At 48.3% G+C, this 15209-nt stretch overlaps 3 protein-coding genes across 18 annotated transcripts in view; 2 read left to right on the top strand and 1 right to left on the bottom strand.

Annotated features, from left to right (window-relative positions):
- The first annotated feature begins 3803 nt into the window (after window positions 1-3803).
- Window positions 3804-6372, top strand: SLC10A4 (solute carrier family 10 member 4). The gene is made up of 3 exons (XM_017804493.1): window positions 3804-4189; window positions 4557-4767; window positions 5438-6372. The coding sequence occupies exons 1-3, from the start codon at window positions 3804-3806 to the stop codon at window positions 5951-5953; spliced, it is 1113 nt and encodes a 370-aa protein (XP_017659982.1). The 3' UTR covers window positions 5954-6372.
- A 252-nt stretch (window positions 6373-6624) lies between these two features.
- On the top strand, window positions 6625-8462 carry ZAR1 (zygote arrest 1). The gene is made up of 4 exons (XM_017821007.1): window positions 6625-7440; window positions 7526-7618; window positions 7688-7762; window positions 7842-8462. The coding sequence occupies exons 1-4, from the start codon at window positions 6625-6627 to the stop codon at window positions 7983-7985; spliced, it is 1128 nt and encodes a 375-aa protein (XP_017676496.1). The 3' UTR covers window positions 7986-8462.
- A 2914-nt stretch (window positions 8463-11376) lies between these two features.
- FRYL (FRY like transcription coactivator) overlaps window positions 11377-15209 on the bottom strand; it is a 161167-nt gene continuing 157334 nt past the window's right edge. For all 16 annotated transcript variants that reach the window (XM_017830337.1, XM_017830255.1, XM_017830485.1 and 13 more), the window contains 2 exons: window positions 13666-13862; window positions 11377-13328 (listed from right to left, as the gene is read on the bottom strand). In XM_017830337.1, the coding sequence (XP_017685826.1) occupies window positions 13070-13328; window positions 13666-13862 (456 nt within the window). In that variant the 3' untranslated portion in view covers window positions 11377-13069. The remainder of the gene's footprint in view (window positions 13329-13665; window positions 13863-15209) is intronic.

The raw sequence follows: 15209 nt of genomic DNA, 5'->3' as shown, positions 1-15209 counted from the left end.
TCCTGCTAGGTCTCACTTGCACATCATTTTCATGGCAGTATTTTGTCCCAGCCTCTTTAGTAGCACCACCACTCAAATGTGCTGACCAAAAGCTTTCCATCCTCCGGGACTATCCTTCAGAGGCCTCTCTTCCTCTGCAAATACTCAGCATAGCTCCACAAATCAGCTGGCATGGACGTGCAGAGAGGCAGAGCACAACTTATGGGTGGGTGACGCCAGCCTGCAGCAGCTCAGTCCAGCTGCTCCCCGCAGACCCAGGCACAGCACACAATGAGCCAAGGTGGGAGGAGTAGGGAGCTGAAGTGGATACTGCACTGAAATGAGAAGAGTGGAAAAAGAGGGGGTAACCACGCTTTGCTTTCCCACCCCATGCCATTGTCTGCTTTCAGGTAGTGCTTATAACTACAGCATGCACACACCTGAAGTGCAACATGTTCAGGATTTAGGCAAGTCCAAGACTCTGATTTACCTATAACTCACTTGAGATTTGCAAATCAATCCTTGCCTGAGGCTCTTGAGCATGTGGAGTGACAGTCATGACAACTGCACACACTGAATCTCCTCCTGCTGCCTCAAATTCAGCTCAGTGAACAACACTCTCAGCAAGTTCCCTTGGAGGACACCAAGGGGACCTTGTTGCACAGACACAGTGACTGCAATTTTGCAATAGTCCTGGGCTATGCCAGATGCTTTTAATCTCTGTCAGGAGAAGCAAGTGATTCCAAGAGGATCTCCACACAATGTGCTGGAGTAGTCCCTAGCTGAGCATACAGCAGGGTTGCTTTGCTAATTTCTTAAAGCACTATCAAAATTCCTTACAAGTTTATCCTTTAATTCCAGTTAAAAAACAGGAAGGCACAAAAATCCTGTTGTAAGACAGCACACAAAATTCCCAGTGTTTGAGGGACTTTGCCTCTCTAGACCAGTTTATAGCACACATGCTCTTCTATGGAAATCAACCCCTTCCAAGAATAATGCAAGGCACTATTATTTATAACAGTTACAAACTACAACAAGCTTGTATCTCAGTGAGTCCTTTCCCTCCTTCTTCTTGCTCTTGCTAACTCTTATCCTCTCATCTATTTTTCAACAGAAGGACTAACAAGGAATAATTTGAAAATGATAAATGACCAAGTTTATTTGCCAAGTCTTTTTGTATTCAAATATTTAATTTGTGCCTTCCAATAACAGCAGCGTAGGCAGTAGCCTTTCTCCTGCCCTCCACAAAAGAAAACAGAAGGAATTAGCCATGGGTTCAGATACATCGAGGTGTTCACTATGTGTGAGTTGGCTGCCTCGCAGCCAGATGCTGCAAAGCTACTTAGCATCACTCCAGACTCCAGACTGTGCTTTAATGATGACGTATTGGGAAAGCCTGCAGCAAGTTAAGGAGACAAGAACTGTGCCCAGCAGCAGGTACAATGTTTTTTCATTCTACATGCTGGACGTGAAAATATGCTGGGTGCCACTGAAGGTCATGGTACTCTCTGGACAGACAAGTAGCAAAGCACGTCGGCTGGGTTCAGACTTGGCTTTCCCTGAAGACAGCACTACTGTTCTCATTTAAAACAAGAGCTGAACTTTAATTTTAGCTGATAAATTATAAGAAAATCTCAAGAGGTCTTGATTTCTTGCTATGCATTCATGGTATTTTCCCACTAGAAATGCTACAGCTCAGTGTCCCTTAAAACTGAAGTTTATGCTGACCGGGTATGCTCTGAAAGAGCACATATCTGCTTCGTTGTATCCAGGAATACTGGACTCCTCCTGTAACTGCCTGTATGATAGATGTCACACATTATGACACAAAAATATCTTCCCATGACCAGCCCTGCTCCAGTAGGAAGTTTGGGGAGTGACACTTGGAGATAAAGCAGAAGGCCTGGCCTGTGCCCTTCACACCTGCTTGATAAGCAGCTGCCTTGTGCTCTGCACAGTGGATCCAGGCGGGCTTACCCGTGGTGATCCCAGCTGGGCTGCACCGCAGGGAACCGAACAGGCATTACTGACAAACCAGGGAGGGTACGATAAGCAAATGATCTGCATGCTGTGAAGCCGAATATTGGCTACATGAAGGATGGAAAAAGATATAACAGTGGTAAGACTTTATGAAGCACGATAAATATACTGCAAGCACTTTTCTGCATATGCAAACCTGAAAATTAAGTTCAGAGAATGCTGTTGGCTCAAAAAGCCAACAAGATCCTGTGCTCCCCTCTTCTAGCAGGACACAGAGTCCAAAAATATGAATGAACTGAAGCAATCTGGATCCTATTTGGTCGTTCAGCTCTGATGACTCATCTTCCCTGAGCTCTCCTTAGACTAATGACAAGGAAACAAACACAGGCAGAACAGTATTGAACTTGGCCTCATTCTGGCAAAGTAGTGTACCCAGGATTTTATCACTAGGTACCACTTGCACTTCTTGTGTTACCTGTACCCCAAGTAAGAATTAAAGGTTTTATAGGCAAACAATCTGTTTTTCTCTCAAGCCACAAATAATTTTTACTTGAATCCCAGGGCAGCCCAAAGTTTTACCCAAATAAATTTTTGAGAAACTTGCTGTCTGACGGAGCTTAAGGAACCACCCAGTCAGGGCAGCTCCTGTAGGCTCTCTCCTTAAATCCAGTGTGTCCCCTCTGAGCTGTGACCCAAAACGCTTCATGCAGAGTAAAGCCGCACATTAAGTGCAGAAGCCTGAGTCAGCTACCCCCAGCCAGGAGTAGTAATGTGAAGTGGTGGCTGTGATCCTTCTAAATCCTCCAGGTGAAAGCAAAAAAGACAGTTACACTCCTGAGACACAGTCAGTAGCGGTGCCAAGAGTGAGAGTCACCTCAGGGGCTGCCCTCCTCTCTTGGGAGTTCCTGCCCTTGCGAGTCCAGTCTGGCATCCTATGAAGCCCTTTATTTTTGAAGGAACAGGGTGACACAATTATTAAATGAAAAGTAAATGCTGTAAGCACAATTTTATGACTGAAAACAGTATAATCACCCTTGGATGTGTTTTTTGGGTGGTGGACTACATTTCTTACCCTGGTTTGAATACTTGTGCGCCTGTGAGCTTGCCTGCTTCCTCTGACCACCCTTTAAAAGGTACCTCTTCTCCTTAGAAGCTTCTGGGACCTCATCAGCATAAAGCAGTGCCTCCTCGATCTCCTAAAAGGGCTTTCTATCCTTCATCATGCATTCCCGAAGCTTTCACATCAGATGGCCATTCGCCTGGAGAGGGAACAAGCTTGGCTATCCCTCAGCAGAGGGGTCTGGTGCTGCCCACCCACATCGGGTGACACTGCGACGCTAACTGACGCTAATTTTAATGTCGATGTCGAAGTAAATCCCCTGATACCTCAGTTCCTCCGCTGGAAGAGTCAGGCCCTGCCCCGGCCCTCGGGAGGATGCAAGTGGCTGTGCCGGCTCCAGACTCGGGCTGCCGGGGTCGCGCCGGGGAGGGAGTTTCGGCCGAGAGCCTTTCTGCCGCCTGCGCTTCCCTCCAGCGGGGCCGGGCGGCGCTGGCGGCCGGGAGTGCCTGCCGTCGAGGCGGCTGCGAGACACCGCCCACGCCGGGGGTGGCCCCGCGTGGGTCCAGGGACGAGCGGGCGGCGCCTGCAGCAGACAGCGGCGGGGGACCGCGGCCGCAGCGCATCGGCAGCGCCCAGAGAGCGGAACCGAGCCGGGGCGGGATGCGGGCTCCGCCGGCCGCCGGGGCGAGCCGTCCCCGCATCCCGCACTGACGGCCCCCCCGGCGCCCGCTCCCTGCTCTGGGGCTTGGCCGGGAGCCGGCGGCTCCCCGGGGCCGCGCAGCCCATGGCCAGCTCCGCGCAGCCCCCGGCGGCCGCGGGGGGCGGCGGCCCCGACGGCGAGTCGCTGGCCGGGAGCGGCGAGGCCTTCGGGGACCGCTCCCTCAGCCAGGGCCTGAGCGTGCTGGTGGGGCTGGGGCTCTGCGTGACCATGCTGGGGCTGGGCTGCGCCGTGGAGCTGGGGCAGCTGGGGCAGCAGCTGCGGCGGCCCGTAGGGCTGTTGCTGGCGCTGCTGGGGCAATTCGTGGCTATGCCGCTGCTGGCCTTCCTCCTCGCCCTCATCTTCGCCCTGGACGAGGTGGCGGCCGTGGCCGTGCTGCTGTGCGGCTGCTGCCCCGGGGGCAACCTCTCCAACCTCATGTCGGTGCTCGTCGACGGGGATATGAATCTCAGGTATGCGCCCCGCTCTCCTTCACCCCCAGCCGGCCGGGCTGCGGCGGCCCCGGGACGCGAGGAGGGTTGGCTGGGCACCTGCCGCCAGTAGAAGCGGGATGGACGGATGCGCAGACGGACGGGCGGGCACGGGTGGGAATCTGCAGCACTGGTCTCCTGCTTCTCCCGGGGCAGATCTTACGCGGACCCTGAAACACGCCTCCTGCCCCCTCCCCAAAGAAGCCTGCCCGCGCCCTGGCCGGGGCGGGGAAGGGGGGGTCTCTTGCCGTGAGAAGCGCCCGGCCGGCTGCAGAGCCCTCTTACCGAGGCGGCTGCTCCCCGGGCGGGCGGGCGGTGATCCCGTGTCTCTTTGGTTCCCCCGGAGCAGCATTATCATGACGGCCTCCTCCACGCTGCTGGCCCTTTTCCTGATGCCCCTCTGCCTCTGGATCTACAGCCGCCACTGGATCAACACGGCCGTAGTGCAGCTGTTGCCCCTGGGGGCGGTGAGCCTGACGCTGGGCAGCACCCTACTGCCCATCGGCCTGGGGGTGCTCATCCGGTACCGGCACCCCCGCGCCGCCGACCTCCTGGTCAAGGTAGGCACAGGCTCGGGGGGGAGGTGGGCGGCCGCGCTGCGGGGGGATGCCCGAGGGCGGCACCGGTGGACGGGGGTCGGACGGCAGTAACCTTTCTGGTCCCTCCAAACCGACGGTAGCTTCACACAGGCATATTCAACTACTTAGATGGAATACCAGGACTTACAGTCTTGAAATAAAACGGTGGGGCAGAGACGGAAAGCGAGGGAAAGGGCGGGTTACCCCCTATCACAGTGCACGGAAAGGAGGGCAGCGTGGCACTGCACCCTGGGAGTCATCCTGGACCCTCTACCATAGGCATTCCCCAGCATCTCGCTTTCTCCCCACTTCCACTGCACCCAGGGCAAGTGAAACCAACCTGCAGGCATGGCCATGCTTCCTGAAAATATGCAACTAAATTAGCTTAATTGTGAAAGGAAGAGTGAAGCACACCCCCTGGCTCTCTTGATTCCCAGCAAGTCATCCCAAAGCAAAATGATGGAGGGTGACCTCAGCCCCTTCCTTTCCTAGAATATGATCAAACACCACCAAAATCCCGAGCCAGGAGCAAACCCAGGAAGGGCAGCACAACCATGTTTCACAGTTTAGGCTCTCTTAACAAGTGTCTACCTGCTATGCGTACCCTTTTAAACTAATAACCCATGTGTTCAATGTCTGTATCTGTTGCCAGATTTCCCTGTGGTCTCTCTTGGTGACTCTAGTGATTCTGTTCATCCTGACTGGGACCATGCTGGGCCCAGATCTGTTGGCACACATTCCTGCATCTGTCTACGCCATTGCAGTGCTGATGCCTCTAGCAGGGTACGCCTTGGGATATGGCTTAGCCACGGTCTTTAGAATGCCCCCACACTGCAGGAGAACAGTGTCTTTGGAAACAGGATGCCAAAACGTCCAGCTCTGCACCGCCATCCTAAAACTCACCTTCCCCCCGGAGCTCATAGGGGGCATGTACATGTTTCCCTTGCTTTATGCGCTTTTTCAGTCGGCAGAAGCGGGACTCTTTGTACTGGTATACAAGATGTATGGAAGAGACAGCTACAAGCAAGATACACTCGGAGAAGAGGAAGACACAGATATTTCCTACAAGAAACTGAAGGAAGAAGAGGTAGCTGATACTTCATATGGCACAGTGACCACAGAGGAGCACAACTCCATTCAGATGGAGCCAACGCAGACAGCGCTTTAGGCGAGATAAAGAGGTGACTCCCTGGGATGTGAATGTGTGTTGTGCTTGCAACTGGGCTGGGGCCTCACTCGCGGAGCTGCCCAGCCTCCATTGTTTCTCCAGCTGCTCCCATTGTACAAGGTGATGTGTGTTTATTACCATGACAGTTCTACTTCTTCAAAAAGTAAATGGGGGAGGGGGGGAAGGTAAAAAGTATCATTGTGATGCAGACCAGTAACTGTAAAACTTTATGTAAGGAGGCTGCTGCCCGGCTGAGTGCAGCAGGAACGGGTAGAAGGAAGGAGACAGCGTTTTACAAAGGCAAAGCCGACTCGGTGCCAGTATGGATGAAGGGAAAAACCACCTCGCGCGTGTATCTCTGTGCCTCCCACCTGCTGTAAAAGCATTGTGCTCGTTGTTCTCACCACAAATACATGGCGAAGCCGAACCAAACCCGTGCTCTCCTCTGTCTAATCCCGCGGGGGTAATTAAAAGCCGCGCTGCCCGGTTCACCTGGGGCGCTGTGCGCGGCATGGGGAGATTGCCCGAAGCCCAGCACCAGGCGGAGACGGGAAGGGGCAGCAAAGCCGGCGCCCGTCGGGGGCGGGGGAAGCCCGTCCCCGCCCCGGGGGTATTTAAGGCCGCCCCTGCAGGGAGGGCATTCCGGGTACGGTGCGATGGCGGAGGAGGGGATGGCGAGTTACCTGTACACCGCCTACCACCCCTACTCCTACCGCTACCCGCCGCCCAAGGGCAAAGGGGGAGCGGCGGGCGGCTGGCGGCCCCGGGGCAGCGGCTACTTCTCGGGTTACGGGGACGCGGCGGCGGCCGCCGAGTACTTCGACAACTACCAGCGGGCGCAGCTGAAGGCCATCCTGTCCCAGGTCAACCCCAACCTGACGCCGCGGCTCCGCAAGGCCAACACCAAGGAGGTGGGCGTGCAGGTGAACCCGCGGCAGGACGCCTCGGTGCAGTGCTCGCTCGGGCCCCGCACGCTGATGCGCCGCCGCCCCGGCCCCGCCGCGCCGCGGCCCCGCGAGGCGGAGCAGGAGCTGGGCAGCCCCGCCACCACCAGCACCCGCGCCGTGCGCTTCCCCCGCACCATCGCCGTCTACTCGCCCATGGCGTCCCGCAGACTCACCGCCTTCCTGGAGGAGCCGAGCGCGGAGCCGGAGCAGCCGCCGCAGCAGCAGGACAAGGCGGCGGCGGCGGCCGTCGAGGAGGAGCCGGCCGCGCTGAGAGAACAGCGGGAGGCGGAGGCGGCCGCCGTGCGGGCAAGCTGGGAGAAGCCCACCGAGGGTGGTGCCGAGGCGCTGGGGCAGCGCCCGGCCGAGCCCCTGGAGCAGCGCCCGGCCACCACCCCGGAGCCGCCAGCGGCGACGGAGACAGGCCAGGAGGAGGAGGTTGAGGTGGCGGTGGCAGAGGCAGCGCGGGCAGAGCCGGCAGAGCCGCCGGCCGCACCCCAGAAGCGGGAGCCGTCGGCGGGCAAGACCCGCCTGCGCTTCCAGGTGAGGGGTGGCCGGGGGGGAGTGGAGCGGGGCCGGGCTGGCCCGGGAGGTGCCCGCCCCGTCGAGTAACAGTTGTCCCCGGCAGTTTCTGGAGCAGAAGTACGGGTACTACCACTGCAAGGCCTGCAATATCCGCTGGGAGAGCGCCTACGTCTGGTGCGTCCAGGGCACCAACAAGGTAGGGCTCGGATCGTCCCCGCGCGGCCCCCTCGCCGCCGCCCCCCTGCTGACTCCGGCCTCCCCCCAGGTCTATTTTCGGCAGTTCTGCCGGACCTGCCAGAAGTCCTACAACCCGTACCGTGTGGAGGATATCACCTGCCAGGTAAGGGACGCCCTCCCTGCCGCGGGCCGGGCGGCCCCTGGGTCTGGCCACCCTCCCTGACCGCCGCCTTCTCCCTCAGAGCTGCAAGCAGACGCGGTGCACCTGCCCCGTGAAGATGCGCCACGTGGATCCCAAGAGGCCCCACCGCCAGGACCTCTGTGGCAGATGCAAAGGGAAACGCCTCTCCTGTGATAGCACATTCAGTTTCAAATACATCATCTGAGTGGGTTAGGGGTTTTTTTTGGTTTTGTTTAGGGCTCTTCTAGAAAACTGCAAGTAGAGCAGATTTTTTTTGTTGTTGGTATTGTTGAAGATACTTAGTGAGGTGTAGCTAGGAAAGCATGAAAATAAAAGTACTGCAAAGCATACTCAGATGATCAGGTGGGTTTGTGCTCAGCAGAGGGTGCATATTGCAAATTCTGTAACTTGCACAGGGGAAGAGCCCACAAGTGTTCTGTAAATTGGTGATGGTTTTGGAAGTACCTGGCTCAGGGCCTTGTAGCATTTCAGGTGGATACGGTTTCTGTTACTGCTCCTACTCTTGAACTAGTCAAACACTTGAAGTTAACATCAAATCAACATCTACAGTAGTTAGTAGACCATCATTCATGAACTAAACACATAATAGTATTCACTTACTGTACCCACCTGTAGTCCATGTAGAAAGTATCCTGCACCTGTTTTTCGTCACTAGAAAATGATTGAGAAAAGCTATGTAAGAACTAGGTCACTCTTACTGGTACAGCTGGTCTGCATTTAGCTAAGCTGCTGTTCTTGTCTGTAGACTAAAACCTAAGAAAGCTTTTCAGGGATAGTTTTCACAAAATGCTGAGGAACGGAGTCACTGATACTATAGTCTCTTAGTAAATGTGTTGCTCATCTTTCTTGTGCAAGCTTATCAAGAGAAGTGACACTTCTGCCTGGCTTCTTCAACTCATGGATAAAGCACTAGAGCTGTGCACTTACTGGATTACACTTGAGGAGTTTGATCTAGTTATGGTTTAGATGCCTGCCATTAGGGAAGGATCAAACTCCCACACCCTTCTGGGGTTGCGTTTGCAACTAGGAATTGTACTCTTGGTGTTTGGTAGTAATGACAGAACCAGCACTGATACTCCCAGATAATGCTCTCTCTGGGCCGTTGGTGTTGTCAGTGGTGATGCCCTCTGTAGGGACGTTATACTTCAGCAGAGTGTTACAAACTGACTGGGACTAACTAAAGCATCACTATCTGAGCAGATTCAAAAGCTACTACAACCTACAGTACCACCCCCAGTCTACCCTTTAGCTAAGGAGCTGGGTGAACTTAGAGGAAAACATACTCTTCTGAGAATGCTACTGAACACTAACTTTGAAATAAAACACCATAATGCACAAAGCCTTTTGCAGGACTCTAGATGTAGCTTCTCTTTGAAAAGAGTGATTTATCTTGGTTATCACAAATTTGTCTACATCTGTACCTAGCTTACTTGAGACCACTATTTTAAAGACTAAAGGGAGAACTATTGTGAGCCTATGCTGTACAGCAGCTTCAGGGCCAGGTGGTTTTGCATCTCCAAGTGGAAGCTAGTATATGGCTGGATAGGCAAACAATATCCCTTGTACAAACATGTCTGTTTTGAGGGGCAGTGTTAATCCTGTAGGCTTAACTCATCTTGCTGTAAATTCCTGCTTTATTTCAATATACCCCTTGAACCTGCTGCAGTGACTAAGGCTTAATGCTTCAGTGCCAATTTATTGCCAAGTAATTTTATTTATTCTTGCTGCGTTCATTATTATAGCAGCATGAGGCATTCTGGGAACAAGTAGACCTATCCCCTCCAGAGCAGAATACTGTTTTATTTCATACTTCTACCTGAAGTGTTTTTCCCTGTATGACAGTGAAAGTAAATATCCCTTGCTTTACCAGCTCACTCAGGCTTTCACATCAAGTTTCATCCTTGCTCTGATCCACTTGAAAAGTACACCTGCAGCTGGGCAGTTTTCTGTGGGTGTGTGTGCCTTGTACTCACCTGTAGGTACTGTAATGAGCAGTGGCAAGTCTCCAGCTTGAGGAGGAATCAGTTGGGGCCCTCTCTGCAAGCCATCCAGCCACACTGCCTCAGCTTGCAGTTGCAGCTATGATCTAGGATGTCTTCTAACTTCTGAGCATGTTCCCCTCTAAGGGTGTTCTTCAATACATTTTCCTATTTGCCTTCCCCATTCTAATGGTCTGTTCCTGATGGATGCAGTGAGAGCCTGATGGTGATGAATTTGTGCACATTGAAATGAGCCTGAGAACTAAAGCTCTGTGCCATGTCAGTATCAAATCATATGGCAATTAATGGCAATATGAGCAGTCAAGTGCTTCCTACTTTTATATGTGTTCTCACAAGCATTGCTTTGAAGTTTACTTGCTGTGAAAATGGAGACTCTTACGTGATTATTATCAGTAATAGCCCAAAGTGAAATTTAGTACAACTTTAGGGTTGTCATCCCCACTAAGCAGAGCAGCAGTTGGTTCTGCTTGATAAGATGTAAAACAGGCCTAGCTGATGTGAACTCAGTGCTTCAGCAGCAACTTGTCCAAGCAAGCAGCTGATGAAGGCTCCCAGGGCAGGTAGCAGCAAAGAGCCACCCCTGCTTTCATTAGCTATTGCAAAGTTTTGTGACTTGGAGGAGTAGAGGGCACTGGGCAGCCATATTAAACAAGCTTTCCTTTATCCTGTAGCATTCCTCAGTTCCATAGTAGCTTTACATGTCATCCCTCTTACATAAATATATTCAATGCTTTTACTGCTAGATGCTAAAGTACAGTTCTGTATTTCTCTAGTTCCTTTTCAGTTTTACTGCCCTGTCATGTCCTTGACAGCACACACTGTGTGTCATGGGCACTGGTTCCCAGACTCAGCAAGAAAAAGGAAAGCAACTCCTGACCTATGTGATTATGCAAAGTGGAAAGAAACAGCCTTTATGTTGCCAGTTCTTCAAAGATATCCTGAACTTGCCCTGTACGGCTTTTTCATGACGGGATTCTTTTGCACATGTTAGCTCAGTCAGTGCTATATTTGCTGCATCTTACTGGAGCTGTCTGATGTTTTGTTTTTTTCTAGACAGCTTTACCATAGCTTCAGATTTGGAACAGACCTGGCATCAGGTAATGCAGGGTGGCAGTTTACGCAGTAGTTGAGGAGTAATTTTTGAAAAGCTTCACAAAGTTAAAGCAATATCACACAGTCAGCTGGTGTGCTTCTGCTCCATAGGGCAGGTTTCACTAGCCATTATAAATGGAGGAAGATGTAAAGCATAAGGAATGACATATATGAATTCAGGTTTGAGTTTCATGAGAAATCCATTAACAGTTTCAGAAGATGCCTAGGAAATGCTGCTGCAATGACAGGACATAAAAGGAAAAAAACATGACTTCAGGGTACCCAGGTTTCTGTTGTCAGTGTTTGGTCTGCTTGGCTAAAGTATTTAAACTCTAGCTTGTAAAAATACACAAAATGACAGATATAATGTCTTTTATTTTTACAAAAAAAGCTGGTAAAAGATGATGTAAATAAAAGTGTAATGTGCCCCTAAATAAAACTACTTATCCCTGGTAAATACTAATTAAATAATTAAGAACACCATCTACAGTACCACAAAACCATCAAAATAATTCAATTTTATCAGGGACAGGGAAAAAAAATACAGTGAATATGGATGTGCCTTGACCAGTTACAGAACTTGTTAGGATAACATAACTACTGTCAGCAGTCCAACAGTGTGCACAGTGCCTTCAATTAATGCATTTCAGCATAATTACATTTCTAGTGGGGTCTAATTCCCTCAAAAAGGCAGAGCTAAGAATTTCAATTCTACATTCTAAACTCTGGAATTAGAGCCCATTAAAAAAAAATCACAGTGGGTAAGAGATGTATATAAAAATACTGGGTGTTCCTTTCAAATCACAGGAATAGTGGGACTACATTCTTTTTTTCTGTTTTTTTTTTTTCCTTTTTTTTTTTCTACAAAATGCTATTGGTTTCAACAGAATCCAGTTTGTTTTATGCTAAAGACTTTGACACTGAACTATGAATATATTGCCTGTTTGCATGTTTTGGTAGTCAGTAATTTATTTTTTTCTATATAGTCCCAATTCCTTAGGCTGCAGTTGAGTCATGAAGACGCATATACGTGCATTCAAACTCTTCAAACCCTGCAGACTACTCAGACTGCAAGTACTGTATGTGACTACCACGAGGGAACCCCCCTTCCCCTCATAGCTTTATACACCTACTGTTTTAACAGTGCATTGCACAAATTTACAAGAAAAATACTGGTTTTGCACTATACAGTTTCTAGAATATATACAGAATAAAATAAGTTAACTTCTAATGAGAATTGCTGATGGGCAGCATATATCTTTAATATACATTTTAAAGTCTCTGCAGGCAGCTACTTTTTGGTTAGTTGTTATCAATATTTGTAACATAAGCACTGGTCAGAGAACTGAGCAGCATTCCAATAAAGTTAACAGATATATTATTTCTTTTAGAAACACTGGGAAATCCCAGTTGAAAATATTATTAAATGTCCTAACATTTACACACTATGAGGATTAGATCTAATAAAATAAAATTTCTTCAAAAATAATCTTGCAGCTCTTTTAAGCATGCTCTGAGACCTTATTTAACAATCATCCATACCTTCAAAAAACAAACTGTCACATAGCCATACATTCTAACTCACACACATAATTTCCTTATTACAGACAACAAAAGCAAATAAAACACTGAGAAATCAATGGGTTTTGCAGTCGTAAGTCATTCTACTCATGTTGGACTGCACATTCTTCATGACATTGCAAAGTGTCTCGTTAGGTATTAGTTGATGATTATATCTACTACTGCTGGAAAAGCCAGGAAGCCTTGCAGGTCTTCAGCCAAAATAAACCAGCCTTGATTTTAGCATCATCCCACCTGCGATATTGATTCAACCCGTAGAGGCTGTTACTGCAAATATCATTTAGAGTTCTGTTACAACAGAAAATAATGCATATGTATGCATTACATTTAAGCCCTTTTCCTTTCATGTAGTTTTTATAGATAAATTTAATAAAAAAATACTACTGCCACACAGGCTGCTGTGTAGAAAGAGCAGTCAAGTAGGATGTTCACTTCAATTTTCAGATTTTTAGTTCTGATGAAACAGTTTCTTGCTGTGATAAAATTGTGTTGGTTGTCAGGATTGCTGGAAGCTTGTTTTTATGTTTTTCATGAAAGGTGCTCAATAATAGTCTGAAGTGTCATCATCATCAGTTCTTTTCTAAATGACAGCTGTTCAGAATCCAGTGCTCACAAGATTTATTCCTGGTCTGATCTTCCCTAGAAGCTGATAGGATTGCACCATGCGTAGAGACTCTCGAATTTCTAGATTAAGTTCCATCAGCTTTGAGCTGGCCTCAGACATGTCTTGGTTGGAGCCTACAACTGCGAAGCTGCCGGTCTGGCCAAGTGTCTGGTGACGGAAATATATGTGCAGCAGTGTTTGAACTGGGTCATCTTCAGAACTGCCAAAGATGTCGTGGGGCCAAATAGATCTGTAAACACACAATATGGATTTAAACATTAAAAAAATTAAATGTTTACATTATCTTATTCTTTAAACAGACACTTGAACAGAAGACATCGGAAAATGCAAGAGAAATGTTTCTTCCATAGAGTCCTGATAATTAACTGTATCATTTCTAAAGAACAAGTACTAGTAGTATTGCTTTTTTTTTTAAATTGCAAGAGCTTTAATGAAACAACAGTGCTTGTCCTTTTCAAAAAGGACATCCAGCAAGAGCTGAGAAAAACTTGGAATAGTGCCTATCCCTGTTTTTAATTTAAAAAGGTCCACTAAGAAACAACTGAAAGCAATCCTTAAGCACTTACCTGAAAGCCTTGACCTGTGCTACAGCTGACACAAACTCCTTGTTTCTCAGGGTTTCAATGAGAGAGTGAATAGCTGTTTCTGTGCTAGCTTGGGAAGCCTCTGCAATTTCAACTTCTTCAATACCACTGTCAGACGCAGCCTCAGCCTCTTTCAAACAGCTCTCCAAAACAGCAAGTTCTTCGGACATGTTTATCACCTAAAACAAGTATAAGTTACCTTTTCTTGTTTAAACTATTTTCAGCCAATTTAATTTTCAGCAGATCAGATTTACATTCCCCCCCTTTACATTAATAAATGAGAAACAGAAAAAGTACACCCAAATATTTGCTGCAGTTGTTCAAGTATACAGTTAATTTAATGTAATGGCCCAAGCATCCATGTCAGGTATTTGGGCTTTCCCCTGATGAAGTTTCCTTCCTAGTTCTTTTAAAATTAATTTCAAAAAACACATTTCTTTTCCCCTATGTTACTTAATAACAAACTGACAAGAAAAGTTAAGCACTACAGAAAAGTATAGGAATGGTGTTACTACAAGGACAGCTTAAATATGGAGAAAAAATCAAGAAGACTAGTAACCCAGCAAAGGAACTGTAATACAGCCTGTATATAATAATACTATCTTTAGCTTTAGCACCAATGCATGAGTAAAACAGAAGGGCATCTCTCAGAACATGATTCTGCATCTAAGTTAGGCAAGAAGTGGGACTGTTGTAAGCCAACCTTCCACAACATTCTTCACACAGAAACTTATTTGCAGTCTCTACAAAAATCTGAAAATACAAGTGAGGAACATACTTTTTTTTTCTTTCCAAAGCTACTCATAAGCCAAAGACTTTCACCCAGCTTTTTCATTTTCCTCCCTACTATATCAAGTAAGACCCAGCCTATTTTTTTTCCTGCTACCTCTGTTTATTGCATTCCAGAGCCAGGGGAGAACTTTCAGAAGATATTATTAATAGCATAATGCATACAGATTAACTCAATTAACTTCATGTACGTACCACATGCACAGCTGAAGGACAGCTTTTACTTCTGAAGTTACTACAACTAAAAATCAGGCATAAAACATCTAGAACGTGCTACTAACTGGGCTTGGGATGGGAACTAAGGTTGCAGAGGAATTGCACGGTGGCTGCAGTGACACAGTTAAATAAATCAGTTGGTAGCAAATGATGGTGTTTGCAATAGGAAACACCAGGATGATGGAAAGGGGCTTTGTCACAGAACTCTGTTGAGTGCAGTTGATAAGCCTTGATTGTAGCTTGATTAGAATACACCAGGAGCACTACTGAAATATTTAAAATCCTCATCACTGGACTCCCCGCATTCCTGTTTTTTTAAGAGCTTTGAAGATGTACAAAAATCAACACAGATAATTGAACATCTCAGAAAGTTCTTGTAAGGTCTACTTAAATCTCTTAATAATTGGCTATAAAACAGCTGGTACCCTCCTCTAGTTTCTAAAAAGATGTCCCACTGATGAAAATGTTATCCAAGTGTATTTTAAATTGTTTGACTTTAAAATGTCAACAATTACAAGCTA

The sequence above is a fragment of the Lepidothrix coronata genome, unplaced genomic scaffold, assembly GCF_001604755.1.
Source record: "Lepidothrix coronata isolate B3197 unplaced genomic scaffold, Lepidothrix_coronata-1.0 Scaffold0, whole genome shotgun sequence".
NCBI lineage: Eukaryota > Metazoa > Chordata > Aves > Passeriformes > Pipridae > Lepidothrix > Lepidothrix coronata.
The sequence above is the reverse complement of the archived record's forward strand: the minus strand, read 5'-3'. Positions and strand labels throughout refer to the sequence as shown.